Source organism: Pelobates fuscus, chromosome 8, assembly GCF_036172605.1.
Source record: "Pelobates fuscus isolate aPelFus1 chromosome 8, aPelFus1.pri, whole genome shotgun sequence".
In the NCBI taxonomy this organism is placed as follows: domain Eukaryota; kingdom Metazoa; phylum Chordata; class Amphibia; order Anura; family Pelobatidae; genus Pelobates; species Pelobates fuscus.
Genome location: NC_086324.1, coordinates 98,546,109 through 98,558,529, shown reverse-complemented (window position 1 = coordinate 98,558,529; position 12,421 = coordinate 98,546,109). Strand labels below are relative to the sequence as shown.

Below are 12,421 nucleotides of genomic sequence, written 5' to 3'. Positions count from 1 at the left end.
TTTGTTAATACATTTATTCATTCACCTGACCACCTCTTTATACTGCCCCGGACATTTTTTTCAGCTTAATTTGTCAAAATGTAAAAATATATTTGTATACACTATATAAAAAGTAACTAGTGAATGTCAACATTAAAGTAAATTTTTTCAAAAAAAATAAAAATAACCACAAACATTTAATTGAATGCTACTGCTGATTAAACACATTTTATCTTAATAATTAAAGGGAATTTTCTTTTTTTTTTTTTTTTAACTCTTTCTGTGCGGTTTCTTATCCAGATTTGGGAAATGTGTCATAAGCTTAAAATTTCCATGTGTTTGGCAATATTACAAAACACATCACAGTTTCCAAGCTGACCATTTTCAAATTTTGGTGTGCTGTGCTTGCAACTTTAATAGCTGTCAAAAAAAATAATAAAAATAAAACGCAAAAACAGACAGTCACACTAAACTATATCCTTTTTATTAAAAATATAAATATACACAAACATATAGATACACATTTATTATACATACACACAATGCACAGAAACACCAATACCAAAAAGAGCAATAATAGACATTTAAATGGATTATCTATGAACAGGCTTACTCTTTCACATTTTTCTCCATAAATTTTTCAGCATCTCATACAACATTATTTCTTAATGAGAAAGATATATTTCACATACAAAAAAAAAAAAAAAAAGCCATCAAACCTTTTAATGGACACCATGGGCACCCAGACCACTTCATCTCAGTGCAGTGTTGAAAGTGTTATTTAATCCTTTCATGGCTGGGCTGTACAGAGGGAGGAGGGTTGCTGAGACAGAGGGACACTTTAGTGATAGTAATAACGTTTTCTATTGCTAGCGATATAGTTTTCCTTTAAGTGTATTCTAGTTCTAGACCTGGTGTGTTTTCATATGATAAAACAAAATCCATGGGCGCCACTGTTCCTGTATTTGAATACTTGGGATCTATAGATCTGCCGGGTTAGGTTGTAAATTGAAAATTTTTGAGACAGGATTGCTTAATAAAATTCAGGGAATTCTGGCTACTGTCCAAATGTCAAGAACACAGCTGGTAGCCACTGCAGGGCCTTCTCCATTTTCTTAAAGGCATAAAAGAGGCATCTTTAGGGAAATCATGAAATTCTGAGCTGTGCATGAATGGCAAAATTTAAACCAGTGCAAGATCAGGTAGCAGTTTTAGAGATATTGATATATTATGATCAATATAAAAAAAATAATATATATATATATATATATATATATATACACACACACACACACACACACACACACACAAAATGTATTTTGTCGGGTTCGGAGTGCCAGTATTACCTTCAATCACAGAGCCTGTGACATCAGGGCTGCAGCAGTTTCTCACACAACATCTGCTACGTTTAAAGGGATGAAAAGTGAAATACATATCCCATAAAGTGGGGGCACACCACTTTCTATGTATAGTATCCTTTGTGGGTGCTTATATTTAATAATAAATAATCCTCCCACAGTTCAACAGCACAATTTTGTTTTCCCCAGTCATGCCCAATTTTCACACAATCTATGTGGCATGTGCCACATGAAGGCAGTTACTGATGGTAACTATCTACATACAACATGCCAATTGACCTGCCCCCCACCCCTACCACTAGCCCTCAAAAAACAAGACAATATTTAATCTAAAGTGAATTATTATATTAAGAAAATTAAGGACAGACAACTGAAAAAAGGCCCTTTAAGGAAACTATGCAACCAAATTCATGAGACAAGGTTGACAATCTATGTTAGCAAAACAAACTACCCCCACACATGACCTTCCAACCCATACTGTGCACATGACTCATTCTCCATCTAGGGTCATATGACAATGAAAAAAATAAAAAATAAACTACACCCATTTATCACAATTTCATGCCAATACTGTAGCACATAAAGACCACTTGCTCCCAACACCTGTAACAGTGTAATTGAAGGCTAATTTTCTTCCTTTTAGATAGTAAGCAGAGAAGAAATGGCAGGCAGAGTATGAATGGTGGGGGAAGGGACTGAACAGCACTAACCAGATTTCCAATTCAATATGCATACACTTCCTTCCAAGCATGTACAACTCACTGTATGGTGCAATTGGCTGTCTGATGGGCAGAAGGACAGACACTAAAAAGAAAGGAATTAATTGATTCAACAGTCAACCCTGCATATTTAAAGAATTTCCCAGTTCTACTTGCCTTTGAGGAGTAAAAAAATATATCTAGCAAATATGTAAACAGACACTGCTACTAATCTATTAAACCACTGCTGCTGTGCTCAAATTGGTAGACATTTCTACAAAGAGTAAAATGTAGCACAATTTTAATAGACAACAATACAAAAATAAAATACCGTATATACTCGAGTATAAGCAGACCCGAATACAAGCCGAGGCCCCTAATTTTACCCCCAAAAACTGGGAAAACTTATTTACTCGAGTATAAGACTAGGGTGGGAAATGCAGCAGCTACTGGTAAATTTCTAAATAAAATTAGATCACAATAAAATTATATTAATTTAATATTTATTTACAGTGTGTGTGTATGAGTGCAGTGTGTGTGTGATGCAGAGCATTGGTGGGGGGTGGGCATTTTATTATTTAATTATTATTATATTATTTTTTGATTATTTTTTTTCGTCCCCCCTCCCTGCTTGTTAGCTGGCCAGGGAGGTGGGCTCTCACTCCCTGGTGGTCCAGTGGATGGGCTGTAGGAGGGGGGCTGGCAGAGAGCTCTTACTTACCTTCACAGCAGCTCCTGTCAGCTCCCTTCTCTCTCCTCCGGTCCGTGCAGCTCCCAGGTCAGCTGCCACTGCAGGTCTCGCAGCTGCGCGGAGCGTTGCCATGGTAACCCGTGGCAACGCTCTGACCCCGCGGCTCTCGCGAGACTTGCAGAGGGAGCTGCACGGACTGGAGGAGAGAGAAGGGAGCTGACAGGAGCTGCAGGAAAGGCAAGTTACAGCCTGCCAGCCCCCGGTCCTTGTCTGTATTATGGCAATGTAAATTGCCAGAATACAGACAATTGACTCGAGTATAAGACGAGTGGGGGTTTTACAGCACAAAAAATGTGCTGAAAAACTCGTCTTATACTCTAGTATATACGGTAAGTCTACTTTTTCATACACACAAAATCAGATGGCCTATAAAATGTTCCCAAGGAGGACTATCCTTTAGCATTCCACTTAACTAATATACAGTTTGTGATGTGTTCTCAACATCTGAGAAGTAGCCAGATACTGGTTATTTTAGAGGAAGTAATAGGATTACATTTACAATCAAAGTACCAAGACAAGTTTAATAGAGGAGTCTGTCGAGATTGAGTTTTGTGCCAATTTATGAACCAAATTAGTAGTAAAATTGTAACCATTATTTATCAGTAACGCAATACAGCAATGGAATTTCAAGAGAGTCATATTTTACAAAAAAAAGATCTTGAATTGTAGGAATGTCATCTCTCTCACTCTGCTTAATATTTCGGGGAGCACTAAAGACTTGTTCGGTACAAAGCAGATCTGCCAGATGTATTCTCTCTATCCTTTTTAGCTTAAATTTTTTGATAAACTGCTTTTTTTAAACAAGCTTTTCCCGTTGGTGCCAAACCTTGCAGTAATCATTTGCCAGTATACAATCAATATGATGTAAAAAAAAAAAAAAAAAAATAAATTTTTACATAAAAACACGTTTTAGATTATAGCCAAAGTAACTTCTGGCTAAAAATATACTCCACCATAACATCAAAGGGCCCTCTGCAAGGTCACCCAACCATGTGTATGCAGATCACCCTAAAATCATGTAGCACATGCTCAGTAGAGTGGAAATTAAAAATATTTTTCAATATCCTATTAACAAAAAGGATTTCCAGCACTCCTTATTGTGAGAGAGAAAAAAAAAAAAACTATCCCTTTATTGGCAGTTTTTCACAATAAGGAGTGCGGGACATCTTTTTTGTTTGTCATTATTATTATTAATATAGCGCCATCAGATTCCGTAGCGCTGTAGATTGAGGCTTGTCTGGGAGATTGCACTCTTTGGAAAAATAAGAGCGTGCTCTCTCAAACTATTGTTATTCCAATATCAGATGGTGTCCCAGGGTAGAAAATTTTTTTTTTTTGTTTTTGTTTTTAAATTAAAAACACAACACTGGAACATGAATGAATGTGTCAGGACTTGTCCCATTAAAAACACACACACTTGCACACAATTTTTTAAATTTAAGAATAAAAAAAAAAAAAAAAAAAGACAAATGCAAAAGACTCTGGTCAAATAGCTGGGAGGCAAATTAAGCTATTCAAAAGGGTAAAGTAAACTGCTACTCTCCATTTTTAACACGATTACGTAGCACATGAAACAAGTTACGGTAATTCAAAGGCTGATTTATTGACAGAGCTTAAGAAAACAAAAATAACAATTTGACAAGTTCTTCACTAAATTAGTTTCCTTGTTTACCAAGCAGGTTCGATGGAAAAGAAACCTGCTCTGCAAAGCATTAACATTACCACATATACTTGACAAAACGTGTTGCTTTGCATACCTAACAAATTTGCATTAAGATTAAGGCTTCAGGCCTAAGTAAATAGGCTTCCATTCAGCAGGTCAACACTTACTCAAACTGAAACTTTCTCAAGTACTAAATAGGAATTCTGTTACCAAAGCAGAGAAAAGCAGCCTTAGCTGTGTATTTGAATCCTACAGACAACACAACTGGTAGTAAATTCACACTTAGCCAAAATACTAAATTAAATAATGTAGAGTTAAAATACACAAAGACACTGGCATAGTTTTGCACAAACACACACACAAAAATCATCATTAATTCATGGTGAATTTCGAATTTAGGGCCAAAAAAGTGAATTGGATAAATTAATGTTGGCAACATTTTCATTTGTGTGATTTTGGCCTAAAGTTTTAAAAATATATACTTCAGTAAGTAATGGTCATTAAACAGTAAGAAGGAAGGCCTTACTTAACTGAAGGTTTGGGGTTTTTTTTTTACAGATGTGTTCCCCTGCTCTAAATGACTTTGCATTAAATCCATTTTTTTTTTTTTTTTTTTTTTTTTAAAGGACTTTGCTAACTGTAGACTTCTTACACACCTAAAATAAAACTACATTTGTCACTTGTTATATTCCTTACAAGAAATCAGTTTTAAACATTAAGAGCATTTCCTTCAGATTTTCTATAAAGTAATTCTGTTTGCCATTCATCATTTTTTTCTGCACCCGATTAATATAATTGATATATATGTACAAAATTAAGAAAAAATACAACAGATGTGTATGTAGTAAAAGACATTATTGATAAATTTTAAAATGAAAAACCACTCTGAAAATAAAAGAAAAAGTGACAAGACCTAATCGTACAGCAAGTACAGTGGATTTTTTTTTTTTTTTGGAGAGGCTTGTGATTTGCACAAACAGCACAATGACCCAACACTGCTGCAGAAATATGGCTATTACAGAAACTGTAATCTGACCACTCTCCATTTTAGGTGTTACTGTCCAATTAGGATAACATTTAATTAATTCACACACAAATATTTTTTTAAATGTTTTTAATCTATTACATATTTAATTGTGTAATTTATGTGAACAGCCAAGTACAGTAAGCATTGTGGACTCCCCCATGCCATTCAATGATGATTTTAAAATACCGTAGCTTAATATTTTTTTTTTTTTAGCTAACAAGGTTCATTGCGTCTATTTTATAGTGTACTCAAGGATTTTAGAAGCTGCTACACCAATACATTTGCATAAGGGATGATTTTCGCCACCAAGCATTTGAGGTGGGCTTTTACAAGTTTGTCATTTCAAGGAAACGAGAAATAGAAAAAAAAAAAAAAAATTACCAATATGCCAGGATACAAATCTCAAAATAGGTCAATTGCACACAAGCTTTGAAAGAGACAAGTACCCAAGTGTCAAATGGAAAGCGACATTGCAAAAGTGAAAGCAGTCATTTATGCAAATATTCTGCACACAGACAATTAAAGGGGTGGAAAAACAAAAATAGCATTATATAATAGGGCTCCTGATTATCATATACAGAATATAAAAAATAAATAAATAAAATTACTTGGGGATTACAACCTTTAATTCGACAATACCATACAGAATCACCCCATCGTAATTAAAAAAAAATCTATATTATAAAGCCAATTGCTAATACTGCATACTAGATAGCAAAAGCAAATGGCAATCATGTATCTCACAAAAAGATATCTACATATGCAAAGCAAGAGAATGTATTTTTTTAATTATATTTTCACATCCACTGCACAAAATACTTAAAATTTTCACAGTCACTCTTCAGTACACAGCATTTAAAGGGTTACAATGTCCAACTGTATAGGAGTTTGTTTCCCCTCTAAAGTCTGCACTGCAGCAGTAGATATGCCACCCCCAAAAGATGTTGTATACAGGCTAAAAGTGAATATTAGAACATTTTCCAAAACCCTTTCAATGCAGTCATTATGTATAGGTAAAGACAAAATAGTAAACATAGTAGTAAAATGTATACATACATTGCACATTTATATTTATTTCACATACATGCACATCCCTGCAATATACAAGAATCAACCAAAAGACAAACAATATGAGCCACATAAAACACAAATGTGCTTGATGTTGCAGATATAGCTATATACAATGATATAACTTATAGATGATGCTCTACTGTGCTTACCCGGATGGGAGTGCAAATTAAGAGTTGATGGAAGGTACTTTGCAGATGAAAGCTGGGCTAAGTGTCCGGCGGACGGTGTAAGGTGCCCAGTACCACCACCAACTGTATTCCGGCCCCCCTCCAGTTGCAATCCTGACAGCATTGAGGGAGGCATATGCACAAAGTCCCGGCCATCCATCCTTAGACTGAATGTTTAAATCGCACCATGATCCAAAGCCTGACAGGGGGGCTAAAACACAGACAGAAATAATTAGCATTTCAGTGCAGTGATGGACAGAAGCTGCATTTTAGAACTATGCAGTCAATTTTTTATACAAAATAGTTAATACACTTTACATATTAACAGAAAACAGCACTTAAAAAGGTGAATAATGTGAACAGAGGATTTGCCTAAAAAAAAAAAAAAAAAATGAAAGCAGCAAATGTGGTAAAAAAAAAAAAAAGTCTATTTATGACTATAGAGGGGACATACATTCACATTCCAGATTCAGAATATAAAATGGTGGCATGGTAAATCTCAGAGGACTATACTGGCATACATGCAAGCACAGATCACCCCCTGCCCCCCCTTCCCCTCAAACATTCGTGTGTTTTGTACTAATGTGACTTAACACCTTATAGCAACAAAAAAAAAAAAGAAAAGATGTGAAAGTGCATGCATTGTTGAATAAGAAGTATTTTTCCCCTCTCCTAAATGAAAAGGTGAAAACCTATTTCTGCAGCCAAAATAAATCAACAAAAGCTGTGTGTATAGATATATATATATATGACATTGTAGCTGTATTAGTCCAGTGATATATATAAAAAAAAAAACATAAAATTTGTATCTTATAAAAAAAGGTATTACAAGATACTAATTGTATCTGGTTTTTTTTTGTTTTACACACACATATACACTCTGCAGCCAAGCTCTACGTACATAGAAGAGAGAGAGAGAGAGAGAGAGAGAGAGAGAGAGAGAGAGAGAGAGAGAGAGAGAGAGAGAGAGAGAGAGAGAGAGAGAGAGAGAGAGAGAGAGAGAGAGAGAGAGAGAGAGAGAGAGAGAAAGAATTAGTATCTTGTAATACCTTTTTATAAGATACAAATATATCTGTTTTTTATATCTACATCACTGGCCTAATACAGCTACAATATCATATATATATATATATATATATATATATATATATATATATTTTTTATTATTATTATTATTTTTTTTTTAAAGCGCTACGGAATCTGTGGGAGCTATATTAATAATAATAATATTGTATATGTATATATAAAAAGAACGCTCAAGTTGAAGTGTATATGGAAAGTGTCACACCCCCTTCTAGCTACAGCTCAAATAACATTCGTCAGTTATACAATGACTAGTTATATATAAAATTTGTCATTTTGGAATCAAGTGTGTGGTGAAAACGGTTGATACATAGTAGAGTAAAAAGTCAGCTCCTTTAGAGATTTCGGATTTATAATACCGCTTTACGAATATTAGTCAATCAACTGACAATTCTGTATTTAGCCATATTAGTAATGGAGCGTCTTGACCTACATATATAAAAACCAAGAATAAGTTACAATACGTACATTTATATATATTTGCAACATAAAACCTAGCCAGCAGGACCACTCCCACATTATGCACAGTTTAAAATAAAAATGCTAAATTAATTTGAACTCCAAAATATTTTAATTACCATTATTGCTAGCTCAGATTTCTCCTCTAGGATAGAAAACCAGAGGCTGTGCAATGTAACTCAAATAAAAAACAAAAAAAACACAAATAGAATTTGGGGAGAACTAGAAAGAAAAAAAAGCAAATGCTAGGTCAAAAGTAGCCATATTAGAACCATAGATAATGATCTAACGTTAAACTTCAGCTATTTTGACCTAAATTTTTACACGTATTTTCAAATTTTCCCGATTTCCAGTTTAGATTACAAACCCCATATTTAGGCCTCATCTCAAAAACTACTGGAATATTGCACCAGTCTATGACGTATTTACTATCTTTGCTATAAATCCACTTTGTTCATCAGATCCCATAGTCACAGATCCATGTGAAACCTACAGACGGATAGCTTGTTAAGTGTTATCAGGTCTGTTTTCTTTTTGGATATACAGTAAGCCAGCATTAGGTTAGAAATGCCCCAGTGGCGGCTGTTCATCGGGTAGGGAGTGTGTAATTGGGGGAAGAAAACTGACATGTAGCTAAAATGGCTGAATTCCTGTTTATAATTAAAGCTATAGAACAGCGATTCTTAACCTTTTTTGGTAAGGGAAACAAATTATATAAATGGTATTAGCTTGTACATACATTTTCAGTGACCCATTCTTTAAGTGTCAGATGTCTTACAAAATAAATATTGCAAAATACCCTAATTAGACGTTTTTCAGAAGCCATATATATCCACTGCATGTGGAAGTCAATACTTGAGTAAACAACTTATTGGGAGCAGTAGCTTGAGGCATTAAGAAGGTGCGTGTTTGGAGGGGAGGGGGGGAATAATTAAATGACATGGGGCCCCAATTCTGGGTCCTGACCCAGGGGTTAAGAACCAATGTCCTAGAAAAGGAGCAGGCAGCCTTCTGCACTCCACATGTTGTGGAGTACATCTCCCTTGAAGCTTTGCCAGCCAGCATTATGACTGAAAGATATTTAGGGACATGTAGTCCACAACAACTGTAGTGTCAAAGGTTGCTTACCCCCTAGAACTTGTATTTTGTGAATTGAACCTCAGTCATTATTTATACCCTTTACTAGTGCCTAAAAAAACTCTCCATGGTGAGAGGGGGTACAGCAGCTGCTTTATTTAGTATGGGTATTTTCTACAATTTCTCTTTTAACAAATATATTTTAAGATTTACTATTAAAGTAAAAGGCAACAAGAGGTCTCATAAGACATGTAGAAACACAGATGTGTGCATTCCAAGATATGGTCTAGTTGCCATGATTCTAGTAGCAGTGTAACATGGTATACAGTCTCAGTTGAAGGAGATGACTTTATAGAGTGTAGTGTCCTAGTAAATGGCTTTTACCTTGCTGTGGGTCCACGCAGCTCCTTTTCTCACTCCTCTGGAGGCTGCAGAGCCCACAATCCCCTCTCTTCAATGCTCCCCTTGGCTAACAATAATCCACAGAGCATACCCTTATAATCCAGGCACATTCCTCACCAGCCTCCCCCCAGGACTGAGCTGTAAGGCAGCACATCACACAGACCCCTGGCAGTCCCCCATCCCAAAGCATGAACTGACTCTCTAGCAATGAAACAAGCATTGTGTACTTAGACCCGCCTCCCTCCATGAAGCCCAACCAGAGTCCCATAGTAAACACCCGATTGGCCAGCAACTCCGTCAATCAGTCGCATGTAAACAGTTTGGCCCACAGCCATTCCTATAAAGCCAGTTATGGACTAAGAACTGCGACGGTTTCAAGGCTCCCCCGGGGAGGCTGAATAATCAAAAAGAGTGGTGAGAATTTTTCCAGGCTGTTTCCAGGCCGCCCTTCTAGGTCTGAGTTCTACAGAATATTAGATGGATTGAACCCCCCACCCTCTCTCTGAGAGACACAAGCAAGTATTCCCAATAAATCCTGCTTTGTGCCAAGTGTGTTCCCTGGGATTTTTATTGCATTAGAGGCAAAATATCTAAAAACATTTTTGTTATGTATGAGGAAAACCGAATACTCTCCTATGTTGGGGGAAGGGGGGAAATTACTACTGGGGTATTTATTTACTAAACGGTGAACTGTTCGCTAAATTTGCAAAAATTCTCCTGCTGTACTGCCTACGTGGCTTTCCCTCCCTCCCTACTGGGTTTCTCTGGTTAACATTATTATTATTATTATTTGTATAGCACCAACGTATTCCACAGCGCTTTACAATATTATAAAAGAGGGAAATTTAACAATAATTGAGACCATTATAAAATGTTACAGGAACAGTGGTTAATGAGGACCATTCTCAGAGAAGCAGTCTAAGATTCACGCAAAATTACCAGAGATCATATGTAGGACATTGTTGCAAATGAGGGAAATCTTAATCACAGTCACAGAAGGTGAGGGAAGAACTGCAGTGCTATGGCTTTATTTGGAAACTCTTCAGTAAATGTAATGCAAAAGCTGTGCTGGATACTGTGTGATTTACACCTTTTGTACAGTAGGCTGTCAGCTTGTCCTGCTAGTTTTAGGATGGCTTTCTTTTAAGTTATTAGTGTTATTTTATTTCTGTGATTGTTATTCCAGGAGAAAAGTAACCTTTACTTAAAAATAAACAGGAGTTTGAGCTGGCAACAGTTTCAAGTCACCCTCAACCAAACCCAGGTGGGCAGTTTCAAGGCACCCGTCAGTAGCACACTGCTTGGGAAAACAAGAATGGGAGCTGGGAAGGAGGGACGGGTTAACTGAGTAGGGGGAGGCTGGAAAGTCTGTTTTCTAGAGCACAAGACCGCTTCTCCAAAACATGATGGTCCATACATTAGGGCTGAAGATATATAGAAATAAATACATCACAGTGCTTGGATGGATGGAGGCTAAATATGCTTATTTGGTTTGATTTCCAGGATATATAGAAAGGGATATATTTAAAATAAACAACAAAAAAAACAAAACCGTTTTTGCGTTTTCTCTCTTATTTATTTATACAATATTTTACCAGGAAAGATACATTGAGATTTCTCTCGTTTTCAAGTATGTCCTGGGTCAACAAATCATTGCATTGCATTGTCTTCTGGATATTTGTCAGATGTCACCCATTCTTTAACTTTTTTTTTTTTTAATGTAATCACATGATGCTTTATCCTTTAGATAGATCATCGAGATGAATAGTAATTTCCAATAAATCCTGATAATCATAATAATTGCTGCCATGAATTCGCTGTAGGATGTAATCTTTAAGGAAAAAGAACAAAATATTTGAAATGGTGCTTTATAATTAATGTCATATTCCGGGGGTATTCACTAATGTGTGAATTCAAAGTACAACAATTCCTGATCTCGAACAATTCTTTAAGTCTGATATGCTTCCAGTGTGGCTACTTTTGGCCTTGAATTTTAAATTCATGGCGAATTCTCAGTTTAGTGCATAACTTGTACTAAACCTATTCACTTAACCCCAAATAATAGCAAAAATTTGAATAATGTAACTAATAAAAAAAATTATATATATATATATATATATATATATATATATATATACTTTGACTTTATCCTGAGGAAGGTCCCTGAGCGGACCAAAACGTCGTTTGTGACACATGGAATAAACAATTTTTCTATTTTGATACCAAGACCGTGAGTGCAGCTCCTACTTTTCTATTTTTGTATATATATATATATATATATATATATACACACACATCAGTTTGCAATTGACTATAAACAGGGTTTAGTGAATAAGCCCCATAAGGTTATTTGGTAAAGTGTGAACATTTTATACTCATTATGGTTTTATTGTTGCAGTAGAATAAATAACAAATACACCAGACAGTTAGGACAGAGCAATAACCAATTGTCCTCCGCCCATTAACCCCTTAGTGACCACGGCATATCAGGTACATCCGACAAAAAACGGTTGTTAATGACCTCGGATGTACCTGATACGTCCGTGGTAAATTTGAGCGCTGGAAGCGAACGTGATCGATTCCAGCCGCCCTAACGGTATTGCAGCGATGCTGAGACATCCTGCAATACCTCCCATTACTGCCGGGCGATCACGTCCGCGTTGCCCCATGTGGCGCTAGGCAGTGT

The 12,421-nt window shown here is 36.0% G+C and overlaps 1 protein-coding gene across 4 annotated transcripts in view; it reads right to left on the bottom strand.

Annotated features, from left to right (window-relative positions):
• Positions 1-9,928, bottom strand: part of TNRC18 (trinucleotide repeat containing 18) — a 170,979-nt gene extending 161,051 nt beyond the window's left edge. For all 4 annotated transcript variants that reach the window (XM_063430182.1, XM_063430185.1, XM_063430184.1 and 1 more), the window contains exons 1-2: positions 9,718-9,928; positions 6,697-6,925 (exon numbers count right to left, since the gene is read on the bottom strand). In XM_063430182.1, the coding sequence (XP_063286252.1) occupies positions 6,697-6,874 (178 nt within the window). In that variant the 5' untranslated portion in view covers positions 6,875-6,925; positions 9,718-9,928. The remainder of the gene's footprint in view (positions 1-6,696; positions 6,926-9,717) is intronic.
• Positions 9,929-12,421: the final 2,493 nt, after the last annotated feature.